We start from the raw sequence: 17,929 nt of genomic DNA on the forward strand, positions 1-17,929 counted from the left end.
GTAGTCTGTTTTGTGCTTTGTGGCTTCAAGTCCATAACCTACATGTGCTAGAAGTCTTCCAAGGTTTGCAAAGGAAGTGGCAATGCTTATCTCTGTAGCGTATAACAGCTTTTCACACTACTGAGCCATATCAAGCCGGATTGTGCATCCACTAACCAAGCAGTGAAAGACGATGTGAAAAGATATCAGAGCCATCACAGTTGTGTTTGGGTCAGAGCAGTTGTGTGGAAATGTGTATTATGATTAGTGTATTAATGGTGAAGTTTGTTTTGCATGTCCAGGTACCCCAGGTGGGCAGAGTTCTCATTTTAGACCATTCCATTGGTCCTTAAGTGAAATCCTCATCCAACCGAGGCACCAGCCATGCAAAACGAACTCCACCACTCAATTAAATGAAGGCAGCAGTCTGTGGTCCACACACATAGCGTTGACTATGACACTAGTCTATTCAATCATTAAATGTGAAGACTGTTATATTTATCAAATCAATTCTCTGTGTAATTATTCTGTAATTAAACAAATCACGGAATAGTAATTAGCTAGGAAGTCGGGGTTCCACAGGAAAATGTTTTATAGAGTTTCAATTTCCTGACTATAACTCTTCAGATATTTTATTATCTTATCGATTACAGTCTTCTATTAATGTGTTGTTACCTCGTCAGTCTCATTCCTAAACATCGCAAACCTTTGGATATCGGCACGAATCCTAACAAATCATGAATCAGTGATATACAAATTGGCTTAATTATTTATTTACCAACTAATCAATCACAGAATTACATAAACACACACACACAATAGTTGTACATTGGTTACTGACATGATACACTGAAAAGTCCCTAGTGGGCTAAGTCGATATGACGGCTTGGTAGACAAAGGAAAGGGGTGGGGCCAGCTCAAGAGCTGCCCCACCCCTTCGCAGAGAGCGCCTTTGTTGTCCCTCTCTGCGATCGCCAGTCTGTCTGCTGGATAGATTGCCGACAGAAAGTCTCTGGTTTGTCCACCATAGATCAAAGTCTTTGGGAGTTGTAGCTTGTTATAATAGATACGTCAGAGTACTATTCGGTCATTCGACTGGTTGCGTTTACTAGACTAAAGTACTTAAAAAGCTGCAGCCTGAATAATTGGTCTTTAGTTTGTAGATTTCTTCACCATTTCAGCGTGGGGATGATCTCCACGTTCTCTGGCCTTGTCCTTTTGTAGAGTTGTAGTTTGAACCACTTCACACACCAGCATCACCCTGTGTGTTTTGGTCTAGAGTTTTAGCCATTTCAGCGTGGGGACCCTGTCCTGGCGTTATCTTGACTAAATGTACATTTTGTAAATGTGCTCTGTGGTCACTGACTAGTTGAAACTTTACATGAAAAACCATACTCTCATTTAGAAGACTAACATCACATTTAATCTTTTCAAAAGTAGTCCCATTCTCCATCATTCATTTTATACAACATTCAAATGTAAATCTGGTAACTGGGAAATATACACATTCAGAGAAACAGTTATGTTGTTCAGCTGTGGTAGTTACATTACAAATTAGTAAGGAATTCAACATGATTGTTCTTTGAGTACCCACGGACAATTTCAACTGGTTGGAATACAGAAATAGTTAGTTAGTCAGTTCACATTATTCAGTCTTTTGAGGTTACCGTACTGCACAGTGTTTCTCTGGTAACAAAGGGATTCTGAACCTTCATTTTTGCCGAGTGGGGCAAAGAGTTTCAGGTATTTATGACCGTCATAAACCTGTGGTGAGAGAGAGAGAGAGAGGGCTATGATCTTCACCCAGAAAAGGGTGCGTCGTGACACTAGATTGAGGACACTCTATTTTCAAAATAATGTTATTTTGCAGTTTGCAGTTATTAATAAATTGATTGGGGACCCTGCATAGCACCTGGATTAGGCCAAACCAAATGAACAGACGAAGCAGGTTGTGTTCTGTATGAAGGGGGGAGGGGACAAATAAATGTGGCGTACTGGAAGATTGAACGAACATGGGTGGGATATTAAACCTGTCTAGCTGCTACCAGGCGTGGGATATTAAACCTATCTAGCTGCTACCAGGTGTGGGATATTAAACCTATCTAGCTGCTATTTGACGAGGGGTATTAAACCTATCTAGCTGCTACCAGGCGTGGGATATTAAACCTATCTAGCTGCTACCAGGTGTGGGATATTAAACCTATCTAGCTGCTATTTGACGAGGGGTATTAAACCTATCTAGCTGCTACCAGGCGTGGGGTATTAAACCTATCTAGCTGCTACCAGGCGTGGGATATTAAACCTATCTAGCTGCTACCAGGCGTGGGATATTAAACCTATCTAGCTGCTACCAGGCGTGGAATTGACATTTTAGTCATTTAGCAGACGCTCTTATCCAGAGCGAATTACAGTTACCACTTCACTGTAATTTTTTCTCAACAAATAGCTATCCAGCAAGGTCAGAGCTTGTGAGGGGGGGTGGGGGTAGAGATAGAAATATCACTCAGGAATTTCCCCATTTATTGTATAATTCACTGGTCACTCCTATCTCACCCAATTTCCCCACAATGTCCTTACCTGTAGCCCACTAGTGTGAAATTGTAGAACTGAAGAAAAAAAATTTTATTCATACATTCACTCTGAATTAAAACATTCTGAATAGTTCAAAATGTCATTGTTATTACAATGATATTAGCCTCTCAGAATACAATAACATTTATCTTAATTAAAAAATTAAGTTCGTATTGGTACTGTCTTTGGGAGCAGAACAGACATGATCTGAAATGTAATGTTGACAAAATCGCAACCCTGCACGCAAAATGAAATCTGTCTGGGATAAGACAATATATTGAATTCATGAAAAATGAATGGCTAAATAAGGATAGTTATAACCTGGGTGGTTCGAGCCCTGAATGCTGATTGGCTGACAGCGGTGGTATATCAGACCATATAACACGGGCATGACAAAACATTTATTTTTACTGCTCTAATTACGTTGGTAACCAGTTTATAATAGCAATAAGGTACCTCTGGGTTTGTGGTAAATGGCCAATATACCACGGCTAATGGCTGTATCCAGGCACTCCGTGTTGCGTTGTGTGTAAGAACAGCCCTTTGTCGTGGTATATTGGCCATATACCACACCCCCCCGGGCCTTATTGCTTAAATAAGCATCAAATAGCAGCCTCTTTAATAGTCCACAGGGGCTCACACTTCACAAAGGATTGGGTCTTGTGGTGAGATAACAGAAAAACGCACAGAATGACAATATATATATATATATGTATTTTTCTTTATACAAACATTTGAAAATAATGCTTTTGGAAGACACCTTTTTACTGTCTTTTGGCTGATTTGTTTTACGCTGTGTGACAAACTAAAGATGTGTTGAGGTATTTATATCATACGTTATGCCATATGACAGTCAGGATATTGTAGGCAACAAAATAAAATGTGATTCCCAATAGCAAACGTGTAAACAGAGTAGATAGCATGGAAAATTACACACATAATACCAAACTCTAATTGTCTTGTTTTACATTTTTGTCAAAGATGGTTTTGGGTACTTTTCCGTTATGACTTTGCTGTAATTCAACAGGCTGACACCATGGAGATCCGAGGGGAACTCACAGCTGAATTCAGCCACGCCAGGGTCTGGAAAAGTCACATTAGTACTGTTCATCCACGTCAGAAAGTCCTTCAGGCCGCCGTCACAGTGGAAGCGATTCCTATATAAGTTGATCCAGGTGAGAGAACTGAAAGCCGCTGGGTCAGGAGAGGAGAGGAAATTGTAAGAGAGGTCAACCGTTTTGAGACTCCCTGGGAAAATATCTGGTTGGAGGTATGTGAGAGAGTTGAAGCTGAGATCCATCTCTTCCAGAGAGACGAGACCTTTGAATATGCCATCTGGGAGAGCCCTCAGTGAGTTAAAGCTTAAATCCAGACTAAAAAGCTTGATAAGATTTTCAAATACATCCAAACACACTCCATGTCCCCATAAAATCTGCAGGGCGATGTTCCTTAGCTCCAGCAGCTTTAGAGAGTTTACAGCGGGCACTGACATATTACTGCTAAAGATGCACCACTTTATGTTGTTGTTACCATACCAGATACGCTCAATGCGCATGAATTTAGCTAACACAATGTATACATCCTCTAAATTAGTTAACCTGTTGTTTTGAACATTCAGTATGATAGTACTGTTAGCAAAGCCCAAGAGGCCCTCTAAGGATGTGATCTTATTATCAGCCAAACGAAGAAGCTGCAGGTTTGGTAGTGGTGCAAGGTAACCATATGTACCTAGTTGCCGAATAGAGTTTCCTGTAAGATCCAGGATTTGTAGGTTTGGAAGTCCTGTAAATGCCTGATATCCCAATGCACCAATATGATTGTAAGATAAATCTAATTCTAAAATATTGGGTAGATTGTCAAATGTGTAAGAATAGATTTCCCCTATAAGATTGTGTGACAGGTTGAGCCTTTGTAAATTCTCAAGACCCCAAAACGCCCCCCTGTCAATCTGGTTAATTTTGTTTTGGGCTAATGTTATGTCCTCTACCTCTCTTAGTGGACTGAATACTGCATATTGCAAAGCAAATATAAAGCATTTGGACAAATCTAGAATCTTGATGCCACTATTCTTGAGGCCATTGAATGTTTTCTTGTTTGGGTCTTTGACATTGCTGAAACCAAATGATTTTCCCATGGTGCTGTGTTCCAGAATAATATGGTGAATTTTCGTTCCTTGGATTGCATTGAAAAACAATTTTGCCTTGTCCACGTTGAATCCGTTGGAAGATAAGTCAAGTGTCTCTATAGACATGTTCCAAAAGGGATTTCCACATCGTTTCCAGTCAAAACCATTTTGAGTCATACCATATAGATAGACGCTGTTCAAGTTGAGCAACCGAAAGTGTTTGCCACGAAAGCCAAGCAAATCTTCCTCACATATGCTTTCCATCTGGTTTAGGGTAATGTTTAACTCTTGGAAATCTGTCATGTTCACAAAGAATGGTGCAGGTTGGATTCTTTTCACTTGGTTACCGTACAGATCTAGCGTTTTCAAAGAGACCAGGGGCCTGAGATAGTTGCCCTGTAATATGGAGTCAGTCAGGTCACACACATACAGAGAGAGTGTTCTCAGGTTGGACAGTCCCACAAATGCATCTGGCTCAATTTGTAAACCTCTATTATGACCTAAATAGAGCACTGCCAAGTTTGCCAGTCTTTGAAAGGCGTTAGTTCTTATAGTAAGCCCATTGACTCGTTGCCAACTGAGGTCCAGTTCCTTTAGCCCTTCAAGCCCAGAGAAAGATGTCTCGTTTATCTCACTGATGTAGTTATCCCTCATATACACATGGGTAATGTATGGAGGCAGTGCAGGGACCTGATATAGAGACAGGTTGGTGCAAACTGCTATAGAACCATATAGTGGACATCTTGGGGTGCATTTCACCACTTGCAGGTAGACTCCAAAGATAACCAGCAGTATACGGTTCCTCATCATCCCCCTTGCACAAAAGTAGAAAATAATGCAAATGATTTAAATAGAATTAAAATGATGTTTATGTCATTACAGGGCTACCATACATACATTAATTGGATAGATATTTCAGTCTTGGGGTATCCCCTTCAGATGAGACATCCTTGGCTAGGGAGTTTATGTTAAACTGTCTGTTTGCACTTAAAGGTCCATAGTCCACTGGTTCTGTCCCAGCCTGCTAATGGAAATCTCCTACTTTATGTGTGTGCTGAGTACACAGCCTTGCTCTAGTCTGGTGTAACAAGGCTTCCCCAGGCCTGTTTGTATTATATCAATGAATAAAAGTGCAATCTGGGATTGCCACTTTTTGAGCTAAACAGCTGAGAGATGGGGCTGGAGAAATGTCACCACTCTCAAATTCATAGACGGAACTATGAGATAAAAATGATAGAAGCTATTTTTGTTTCTTTTTGACCATTTTAATTAAAAACAATCAATGTTAGACACTTAGTTGTTACCCAGAAATGATTTTATGGTGAGATCAAAATGGCTGCATTGGACCTTTAAGTTCTTGTACAATTTCCCCCAAGTTCAATGCAAATCCAAGTCAACAATCAGGTTCAAATAATGTTGAAAAACAAATCAATATTTTCTCCATGTATTAAGTTAAGTCAAAAAAGGTTTAAAAAAAAGTCAATCACATTAAACCACCAATCAACTTCAACAAAAAAATGAATAATCAAAAATCAAAGAATGAATGAAAAGTTGTAGCTTACCTGAAGTGATGCGCGCTCATTAAAAAAATGTGTTTACAGCTTGTGAGTATGTTAATGAGATCTCCCCTCGCAGAAAACTTGAAGCACTGGTTTTCATAAACTCCTCCCCAGAAACGGACTTTCTTATCCAGCAATTTTTGAGAGTGATCTACATGAGATAACCTTACTTCTGTTCTGACTGACGTAGTGAAGTTTTTATAGTCCTGTGATTTTGACTTACATCAACGCGTCCTCTTGAAACACAGGGGAAAACCTTTCCCCCTGTGTAAACATGTTGTGCAAAATTGTGTCACAATTACATTGTTATTGCACATTATGCTAATTGAATGTAGAACCAGGGGAATTTCTTTCTGTCTCAATACTCCATTTACAATGGGGTGGAATTGGTGAAAAAATATCACTCCGGGAATTAACCACCATCGGACCACCGGGCACGCAGCTCAAAACATTTTGCATGCCAAAAATGTTCCCCTGTTATTTTGGAAAATCCTTCCTTACGCAATTTCCACACAATTTGATTTGATTTGAATTCCACCGCTGCTTACCTTCAGCCCACTAGTGTGAACTTGTAGAACTGTAAAATGGTCTATTAATATATTCACTCTGAATGAAAACATTCTGAATAGTCCAAAACTGTAAGGTTTTAATATTACACTCATATTAGCCTTTCAATAACATTTAAAAAACGTAAAGCTCATATTGGTAATGTCTTTGAGAGCAGGACAGACATGATCTGAATTACATGCAATGACGAAAAAATTGCAACCCTGCACACCAAAAAAATCAGCCTGGAATAATATACAGTGGGGAGAACAAGTATTTGATACACTGCCGATTTTGCAGGTTTTCCTACTTACAAAGCATGTAGAGGTCTGTCATTTTTATCATAGGTACACTTCAACTGTGAGAGACGGAATCTAAAACAAAAATCCAGAAAATCACATTGTATGATTTTTAAATAATTAATTTGCATTTTATTGCATGACATAAGTATTTGATCACCTACCAACCAGTAAGAATTCCGGCTCTCACAGACCTGTTAGTTTTTCTTTAAGAAGCCCTCCTGTTCTCCACTCATTACCTGTATTAACTGCACCTGTTTGAACTCGTTACCTGTATAAAAGACACCTGTCCACACACTCAATCAAACAGATTCCAACCTCTCCACAATGGCCAAGACCAGAGAGCTGTGTAAGGACATCAGGGATAAAATTGTAGACCTGCACAAGGCTGGGATGGGCTACAGGACAATAGGCAAGCAGCTTGGTGAGAAGGAAACAACTGTTGGCGCAATTATTAGAAAGTGGAAGAAGTTCAAGATGACGGTCAATCACCCTCGGTCTGGGGCTCCATGCAAGATTTCACCTCGTGGGGCATCAATGATCATGAGGAAGGTGAGGGATCAGCCCAGAACTACACGGCAGGACCTGGTCAATGACCTGAAGAGAGCTGGGACCACAGTCTCAAAGAAAACCATTAGTAACACACTACGCCGTCATGGATTAAAATCCTGCAGCGCACGCAAGGTCCCCCTGCTTAAGCCAGTGCATGTCCAGGCCCGTCTGAAGTTTGCCAATGACCATCTGGATGATCCAGAGGAGGAATGGGAGAAGGTCATGTGGTCTGATGAGACAAAAATAGAGCTTTTTGGTCTAACTCCACTCGCCGTGTTTGGAGGAAGAAGAAGTATGAGTACAACCCCAAGAACACCATCCCAACCGTGAAGCATGGAGGTGGAAACATCATTCTTTGGGGATGCTTTTCTGCAAAGGGGACAGGACGACTGCACCGTATTGAGGGGAGGATGGATGGGGCCATGTATCGCGAGATCTTGGCCAACAACCTCCTTCCCTCAGTAAGAGCATTGAAGATGGGTCGTGGCTGGGTCTTCCAGCATGACAACGACACGAAGCACACAGCCATGGCAACTAAGGAGTGGCTCCGTAAGAAGCATCTCAAGGTCCTGGAGTGGCCTAGCCAGTCTCCAGACCTGAACCCAATAGAAAATCTTTGGAGGGAGCTGAAAGTCCGTATTGCCCAGCGACAGCCCCAAAACCTGAAGGATCTGGAGAAGATCTGTAGGGAGGAGTGGGCCAAAATCCCTGCTGCAGTGTGTGCAAACCTAGTCAAGAACTACAGGAAACGTATGATCTCTGTAATTGCAAACAAAGGTTTCTGTACCAAATATTAAGTTCTGCTTTTCTGATGTATCAAATACTTATGTCATGCAATAAAATGCAAATTAATTACTTAAAAATCATACAATGTGATTTTCTGGATTTTTGTTTTAGATTCCGTCTCTCATAGTTGAAGTGTACCTATGATAAAAATTACAGACCTCTACATGCTTTGTAAGTAGGAAAACCTGCAAAATCGGCAGTGTATCAAATACTTGTTCTCCCCACTGTATATATTGAACTAATGAAATAGGAACAACTGTAAGTCAATAAGGATAAATAAGCATCATCAAATGGCAGCCTCTTGTAGTCCACAAGGGGTCACACTTCACAAATGAGTGAGACTTATCATAGAGAATGATAGAGGACTCTACTGCCCAAAAGCTTGTTTTACCATGGGCATCGCTATTGAGGACTTTTACCATTTTGAAGTCGTCAACTGGGAGGGACTTGCTATGGGTTAAGGACGAATCACATAATTCCATCCAGGTCATCAGTCAACTAATTATAATTGTGAGAAAATATTCCATAACTGCAGGGGGCAGTAAATCACCAACCTTGGCTTATCCCTGTTTAAACAACACACTCCAGGTGGCAGTGTGCACCCTTTCAGTTTGTTTACCAACTCATAGAAGTAGTAGAAGAAGAAAATGGACAACTTCAAAGTGGAGATGGCCTCAATGGCGCTGCCCGTACGCTCACAGATGCCATAATGGGACAAATACAAAAAAGAGTCCTCTATCCTTCTCTATGGGACTTACCACTAGCCTTACCAGAGGTTTGACTTCACTAGCCAGTTCACTCTTCAACCACTAGAAGGCCTGTCATGCCAAATAGGGTCCCCCTGCTCAAAAGCGTAATGGTTTATCGAATCCCATTGTGACGCAGGGGGGGGGGGGCACTTTTTGGCTTGGGGACATTATTTGGCATGACAGCCCCATATAGGGCAGATGCTTTTTTCACCCTCTCTCTATCTGTGTGTGTACCAATGTATTTTGGATTTTCTATCCAGGAATCAAAGTCCATTGTGGATGAAGTGATTCCTGCCCCCTCCCTGACCTACGAGTCCCGGCCCAGTCCCACCTCCTCTCTGTTGGCCCTGACTGTCCTTCAAGGCCCTGGTCCTCACACCTGGAGAGTCCACCACTGTCCTTCATGGCCTTGGTCCTCACAACGGGAGAGTCCACCACTGTCCTTCAGAGTCCTGCTCCTCACACCTGGAGAGTCCACCACTGTCCTTCATGGCCCTGGTCCTCACACCTGGAGAGTCCACCACTGTCCTTCATGGCCCTGCTCCTCACACCTGGAGAGTCCACCACTGTCCTTCAGAGCCCTGGTCCTCACACCTGGAGAGTCCACCACTGTCCTTCATGGCCCTGCTCCTCACACCTGGAGAGTCCACCACTGTCCTTCATGGCCCTGGTCCTCACACCTGGAGAGTCCACCACTGTCCTTCATGGCCCTGCTCCTCACACCTGGAGAGTCCACCACTGTCCTTCAGAGCCCTGCTCCTCACACCTGGAGAGTCCACCACTGTCCTTCATGGCCCTGGTCCTCACACCTGGAGAGTCCACCACTGTCCTTCATGGCCCTGGTCCTCACACCTGGAGAGTCCACCACTGTCCTTCAGAGCCCTGCTCCTCACACCTGGAGAGTCCACCACTGTCCTTCAGAGCCCTGCTCCTCACACCTGGAGAGTCCACCACTGTCCTTCATGGCCCTGGTCCTCACACCTGGAGAGTCCACCACTGTCCTTCATGGCCCTGCTCCTCACACCTGGAGAGTCCACCACTGTCCTTCAGAGCCCTGGTCCTCACACCTGGAGAGTCCACCACTGTCCTTCATGGCCCTGCTCCTCACACCTGGAGAGTCCACCACTGTCCTTCATGGCCCTGGTCCTCACACCTGGAGAGTCCACCAATGTCCTTCATGGCCCTGCTCCTCACACCTGGAGAGTCCACCACTGTCCTTCAGAGCCCTGCTCCTCACACCTGGAGAGTCCACCACTGTCCTTCATGGCCCTGGTCCTCACACCTGGAGAGTCCACCACTGTCCTTCATGGCCCTGGTCCTCACACCTGGAGAGTCCACCACTGTCCTTCAGAGCCCTGCTCCTCACACCTGGAGAGTCCACCACTGTCCTTCAGAGCCCTGCTCCTTTACACCTGGAGAGTCCACCACTGTCCTTCATGGCCCTGCTCCTCACACCTGGAGAGTCCACCACTGTCCTTCAGAGCCCTGCTCCTCACACCTGGAGAGTCCACCACTGTCCTTCATGGCCCTGGTCCTCACACCTGGAGAGTCCACCACTGTCCTTCAGAGCCCTGCTCCTCACACCTGGAGAGTCCACCACTGTCCTTCATGGCCCTGGTCCTCACACCTGGAGAGTCCACCACTGTCCTTCAGAGCCCTGCTCCTCACACCTGGAGAGTCCACCACTGTCTTTCAGAGCCCTGCTCCTCACACCTGGAGAGTCCACCACTGTCCTTCATGGCCCTGCTCCTCACACCTGGAGAGTCCACCACTGTCCTTCATGGCCCTGCTCCTCACACCTGGAGAGTCCACCACTGTCCTTCAGAGCCCTGCTCCTCACACCTGGAGAGTCCACCACTGTCCTTCATGGCCCTGCTCCTCACACCTGGAGAGTCCACCACTGTCCTTCATGGCCCTGCTCCTCACACCTGGAGAGTCCACCACTGTCCTTCATGAACCCTGCTCCTCACACCTGGAGAGTCCACCACTGTCCTTCAGAGCCCTGCTCCTCACACCTGGAGAGTCCACCACTGTCCTTCATGGCCTTGCTCCTCACACCTGGAGAGTCCACCACTGTCCTTCATGGCCCTGCTCCTCACACCTGGAGAGTCCACCACTGTCCTTCAGAGCCCTGCTCCTCACACCTGGAGAGTCCACCACTGTCCTTCATGGCCCTGGTCCTCACACCTGGAGAGTCCACCACTGTCCTTCATGGCCCTGGTCCTCACACCTGGAGAGTCCACCACTGTCCTTCATGGCCCTGGTCCTCACACCTGGAGAGTCCACCACTGTCCTTCATGGCCCTGCTCCTCACACCTGGAGAGTCCACCACTGTCCTTCAGAGCCCTGCTCCTCACACCTGGAGAGTCCACCACTGTCCTTCATGGCCCTGGTCCTCACACCTGGAGAGTCCACCACTGTCCTTCAGAGCCCTGCTCCTCACACCTGGAGAGTCCACCACTGTCCTTCATGGCCCTGGTCCTCACACCTGGAGAGTCCACCACTGTCCTTCATGGCCCTGCTCCTCACACCTGGAGAGTCCACCACTGTCCTTCATGGCCCTGCTCCTCACACCTGGAGAGTCCACCACTGTCCTTCATGGCCCTGCTCCTCACACCTGGAGAGTCCACCACTGTCCTTCAGAGCCCTGCTCCTCACACCTGGAGAGTCCACCACTGTCCTTCAGAGCCCTGCTCCTCACACCTGGAGAGTCCACCACTGTCCTTCATGGCCCTGCTCCTCACACCTGGAGAGTCCACCACTGTCCTTCAGAGCCCTGCTCCTCACACCTGGAGAGTCCACCACTGTCCTTCATGGCCCTGGTCCTCACACCTGGAGAGTCCACCACTGTCCTTCAGAGCCCTGCTCCTCACACCTGGAGAGTCCACCACTGTCCTTCATGGCCCTGGTCCTCACACCTGGAGAGTCCACCACTGTTCTTCAGAGCCCTGCTCCTCACACCTGGAGAGTCCACCACTGTCCTTCAGAGCCCTGCTCCTCACACCTGGAGAGTCCACCACTGTCCTTCATGGCCCTGCTCCTCACACCTGGAGAGTCCACCACTGTCCTTCATGGCCCTGCTCCTCACACCTGGAGAGTCCACCACTGTCCTTCAGAGCCCTGCTCCTCACACCTGGAGAGTCCACCACTGTCCTTCATGGCCCTGCTCCTCACACCTGGAGAGTCCACCACTGTCCTGGGGAGCATTCAGCAGGACACAACTTCTTGGAATGTTCAGATCGAAATATGCTATGTAGAACAAACATGCCTTTGACTTGTAGAATAAGGAATCATGTTTGCTCTATTCTATGCCACGATCAACAAAGTTTGGCTACTGAACGTTGCCCAGCAGTCCACCACACAGATCCTGGGTGAGACTCAAGCAAGAATGAATCACTGGCAGTCAGCTTGTAGTTCTATTTCTAATCATTAGTAAAAACCATTCTAAAATGTATTATTATTATTTCGAAATTAAGTCATTTTCTGGTTTAGATAATATTTGATGTGTATAACAAGTATTTAGATTAGCTTAAATTCTCTTTCGGTAGTTAGTTTAAAGCACAGGAGGTTGGTGGCACCTTGATTTGAGAGGACAGGCTTGTGGAAATGGCTGGAGCGGAATCAATGGAATGGTATCAAACATAAAACACAAGCCTCTCCACTTATGAGCTACATGTACACCACCAAGTCAGAACAGTAGGCTAAGTTATGAGGGGAAAAGGGACCAAATTATTAGAGTGAGGCACATGGGCTACTAACAGCTTACTACACAACATCAATCAATCAATCAAATGTATTTATAAAGTCCTTTTTACATCAGCCGATATCACAAAGTGCTGTACAGAAACCCAGCCTAAAACCTCAAACAGCCAGCAATGCAGATGTAGAAGCATGGTGGCTAGGAAAAACTCCCTAGAAAGGCCAGAACCTAGGAAGAAACCTAGGGAGGAACCAGGCTCTGAGGGGTGGCCAGTCCTCTTCTGGCTGTGCCAGAAGGATATAACAGAACATGGCCAAGATGTTCAAACGTTCATAGATGATCAGCAGGGTCAGATAATAATAATCACAGTGGTTGTAGAGGGTGCAACAGGTCAGCACCTCAGGAGTAAATGTCAGTTGGCTTTTCATAGCTGATCATTCAGAGTATCTCTACCGCTCCTGCTGTCTTAAGAGAGTTGAAAACAGCAGGTCTGGGACAGGTAGCACATCCGGTTCCATAGCTGCAGGCAGAACAGTTGAAACTGGAGCAGCAGCATAACCAGGTGGAGTGGGGACAGCAAGGAGTCATCAGGCCAGGTAGTCCTGAGGCATGGTCCTAGGGCTCAGGTCCTCCGAGAGCAGAGAGAGAGAAAGAGAAAGAGAGAGAAAGATAATTAGAGGGAGCATACTTAAATTCACACAGGACACTGGATAAGACATGAGAAATAGTCCAGATATAACAGACTGACCCTAGCCCCTCGACACAAACCATTGCAGCATAAATACTGGAGGCTGAGACAAGAGGGGTCGGGAGACAGCAAGGGCTGTCATTGCTCCAGTGCCTTTCCGTTCACCTTCACACTCCTGGGCCAGACTACACTCAATCATAGGACCTACTGAAGAGATGAGTCTTCAATAAAGACTTAAAGGTTGAGACCGAGTCTGTGTCTCTCACATAGATAGGCAGACTCCATTCCATAGAAATGGAGCTCTATAAGAGAAAGCCCTGCATCCAGCTGTTTGCTTAGAAATTCTAGGGACAGTAAGGAGGCCTGTGTCTTGTGACCGTAGCGTACGTGTCGGTATGTATGGCAGGACCAAATTGGAAAGATAGGTAGGAGCAGTCCCATGTATTGCTTTGTAGGTTAGCAGTAAAACCTTGAAATCAGCCTTAGCCTTAAAAGGAAGCCAGTGTAGAAAGGCTAGCACTGGAGTAATATGATCACATTTGTTGATTCTAGTCAAGATTCTAGCAGCCGTGTTTAGCACTAACTGAAGTTTATTTAGTGCTTTATCCAGATAGCCGGAAAGTAGAGCATTGCAGTAGTCTAATCTAGAAGTGACAAAAGCATGGATACATTTTTCTGCATCATTTTTTGATAGAAAGTTAATGATTTTTGCAATGTTACGAAGATGTAAAAAAGCTGAAATATTCTTGATATGTTCGTCAAAAGAGAGATCAGGGTCCAGAGTAACGCCGAGGTCCTTCACGGTTTTATTTGAGACGACTGTACAACCAGATTAATTGTCAGATCCAACAGAAGATCTTTTTGTTTCTTGGGACCTAGAACTAGCATCTCTGTTTTTGCCGAGTTTAAAAGTAAAAAATGTTCTGCCATCCACTTCCTTATGTCTGAAACACAGGCTGTGTATCGTCCGCATAGCAGTGAAAGTTAACATTATGTTTCCGAATGACATCACCAATATGTAAAATATATAGTGAAAACAATAGTGGTCCTAAAACGGAACCTTGAGGAACACTGAAATGTACAGTTGATTTGTCAGAGGACAAACCATCCACAGAGACAAACTGCTATCTTTCCGACAGATAAGATCTAAACCAGGCCAGAACTTGTCCATGTAGACCAATTTGGGTTTCCAATCTCTCCAAAAGAATGTGGTGATCGATGGTATCAAAAGCAGCACTAAGGTCTAGGAGCACGAGGACAGATGCAGAGCCTTGGTCTGACGCCATGAAAAGGTAACTTACCACCTTCACGAGTGCGGTCTCAGTACTATGATGGGGTCTAAAACCAGACTGAAGCGTTTCATATACATTGTTTGTCTTCAGGAATGCAGTCAGTTGCTGCGAAACAGCTTTTTCAAAAATATTTGAGAGGAATGGGAGTTTTGATATAGGCCGATAGTTTTTAATATTTTCTTGGTCAAAGTTTGGCTTTTTCAAGAGAGGCTTTATTATTGCCACTTTTAGTGAGTTTGGTACACATCCGGTGGATAGGAAGCCATTTATTATGTTCAACATAGGAGGGCCAAGCACAGGAAGCAGCTCTTTCAGTAGTTTAGTTGGAATAGGGTCCGATATACATCTTGAAGTTTTCGAGGCCAAGACTATTTTCATCAATGTGTCAAGAGATATAGTATTACAAAACTTGAGTGTCTCCCTTGATCCTAGGTCCTGGCAGTGTTGTGCAGACTCAGGACAACTGAGCTTTAGAGAAATACGCAGATTTAAAGAGGAGTCCGTAATTTGCTTTCTAATGATCATCATCCTTTCGTCAAAGAAGTTCATGAATTTATCACTGCTGAAGTGTAAGCCATCCTCTCTTGGGGATTGCTGCTTTTTAGTTAGCTTTGCGACAGTATCAAAAATACATTTAGGATTGTTCTTATTCTCCTCTATTAAGTTGAAAAAAATAGCGTGATTGAGCAGCAAGTTTGGGCTCTTCGATACTGCACGGTACTGTCTTTCCAAGCTAGTCGGAAGACTTCCAGTTTGGTGTAGCGCCATTTCCGTTCCAACTTTCTTAGCTATAGTATACATAATTCCCTGGCATATAACATCATTTATGCAGCAGTATACAATACATTTTTGGACTCACCTTGCTGTGCTGTGCTCACTTGAACAGGAACTTGGCGTGGCGGTCCTTTGTGGGCAAATTTTGTCATCTAAGTCTAACATTCTCTGGATTTATGATGCTTTCAAGACAACTGGGAACATGGAAAAAACAATGTTGAATCATGATGACGTCAGTGATCTTCAGGTCAGAGCTCTAGAAATAGGTCAGAGTTCCCGACTTGCATTTCCGAGTTGGATGACTGTTCAAAACGTATTTTCCCAGTCAGAGCTCATTTTTGTTCCCAAGGCCCAGTTGTCTTGAACTCACTGAAATCAAATTTCCCAGTTCTGATATTCCAGTTGTTTTGAGCACGGAAAAAGCCATGCTGGATTGACACCATGGCCACACACCCACTCCAGCAAAAATCTGGCTAGTTTTTGCTTTGCAATGCTTGCAGTTAGCCACTGATTCCTTCCAAACCACTCATTGTTGAATTTGCGATATCCAACTTGTGTAATTTTTATGTTCAATGGCCGATGAGCACCGATACATTTTATCTATAATTTCTCTTCATTATTTCTCTTCATATGATAAGGATTAAAATGGATTTGCCAGCAGATTGCCGACTTGATTCATGATGATGACTGCTAGCTTGCTAGCTACGATTTTGAAAGTATGATGTTGACATGATCAGTCTAATCAAAGCTGCTCTAGATATAACGTGATTTGAGATCATTTTATCTGTGGCCAATGACTTTGAGCCTTCTTGGATGGGCATTCTAATGTAACTCTATGGCAGCACCAAAGGGGCTTGAATTTTTTTGCTCTACCCTTAGATTTGGAGGTGTCATAGTGTCCCCATGAGTGACAGAACACTGAGCCAATCACGGTGCAACTAGAGAACATTACCAACCCCTACTCTCCGTATATTCCGCTGGCTGCCCCACCACCACAGAAAGCACTGAGCTAGGCTCAAACACCTGCATTTTGGAGCTGCCTTACTCAAGAAAGCAAAAAAGACACTAAGTTTGCATGCAGCTTTATTAACTAAATTCCAAAAATCGTTTTCAAACTGATATGTGAAGGTGGGTCTCAAAACAGCCCTGAATGGCTGGTCACCACTGCATCCTAGCATCCTAGTGCATTCAAATAGAGATGCCTGCCAGTCTGAAAGAGGAACAACCTCTCACATTCCTCCAACCACCAGTCATGGTACAGCCACTTAATATCCTCTTTTACTATGCATGATAATGATCATTAAACAAAACTATTCCTTAATGAAGGGGTATTGTGTAATCAGATGTGTCAGATTTATCGTACTCCATGTTAAATTTGTTTGGCGCTGTTAAATCCCAGCCTCGGGCATTGTCCGGTGTGGAGCAGAGTTGAGGTAATGTTTGGCGTGACTCATCACAACATTTGACTGATATCTCCCTCGCCAGAAGTTGCAGTGGAGCACATTGTGCCGAAAAGCATCATGAAAGAGCCGCCTGCTTCTCGTCAACAGCCACTTCACAATCCCCGACATCCCTAGACCCACTTCACTATCCCCGACATCCCTAGACCCACTTCACTATCCCCGACATCCCTAGACCCACTTCACTATCCCCGACATCCCTAGACCCACTTCACTATCCCCGACATCCCTAGACCCACTTCACTATCCCCGACATCCCTAGACCCACTTCACTATCCCCGACATCCCTAGATCCACCATGAATATACACTCCCCTCCATATTGTATGGCTGCAACCTGGTCTCAGAGCATTATATTATTACATTATTAATTTGTGGATGTTCCTCACCCATTTGTATCATATTTTACGAGTCTGCAAAATGTACTGTATGTTATGAATTTGCAAAACGTATGATACCTTATGAATTCTAACTAGGTGGTTAGGTGGCTAATGTTAGCTAGGCTAGGGGTTAGGGGTTAGGGTTAAGGTTAGGGTTAAGTTTAGGAGTTAGGTTAAAGGGTTAAGTAACCATTGGCCTTATGTAACCATACCAACCGTAACAAATACTAATTTGAGTGTGCCATATTTATGTTTACTATGTTACATCTAGTCTATGAGACCAGGCTGGTAAATGTGGCTCTATAATTGGATTTCAGATCAATGTTTCATAAGAGGAGACCGTACAGAATTTCACCTTCAATTTGAGCGTATTTTTATACATATCTGTTTCACTGTTTAGAAATGAAAGCACTTTCTGTAGTTAGTCCCCCCTTTGGAAAGGTTTCATAAGTATTTGGACAAATTCACTT

General features: G+C 44.3%; 1 protein-coding gene across 1 annotated transcript; it reads right to left on the reverse strand.

Annotated features, from left to right (window-relative positions):
• Positions 1-3,241: 3,241 nt before the first annotated feature.
• LOC139557776 (toll-like receptor 5) lies at positions 3,242-6,437 on the reverse strand. The gene is made up of 2 exons (XM_071372948.1): positions 6,238-6,437; positions 3,242-5,489 (listed from the first exon to the last, which is right to left on the reverse strand). The coding sequence occupies exons 1-2, from the start codon at positions 6,255-6,257 to the stop codon at positions 3,515-3,517; spliced, it is 1,995 nt and encodes a 664-aa protein (XP_071229049.1). The 5' UTR covers positions 6,258-6,437; the 3' UTR covers positions 3,242-3,514.
• Between the last annotated feature and the right edge of the window lie 11,492 nt (positions 6,438-17,929).

Source organism: Salvelinus alpinus, chromosome 28 (genome assembly GCF_045679555.1).
Source record: "Salvelinus alpinus chromosome 28, SLU_Salpinus.1, whole genome shotgun sequence".
In the NCBI taxonomy this organism is placed as follows: Eukaryota; Metazoa; Chordata; class Actinopteri; order Salmoniformes; family Salmonidae; genus Salvelinus; species Salvelinus alpinus.

Coding starts and splice junctions, on each gene's coding strand:
- LOC139557776 (XM_071372948.1), bottom strand. CDS start 6,257: ATGAGCGCGCATCACTTCAG. Junction 5,490..6,237: donor ATGAGCGCGCATCACTTCAG/GTAAGCTACAAC, acceptor CTTTTGTGCAAG/GGGGATGATGAGGAACCGTA.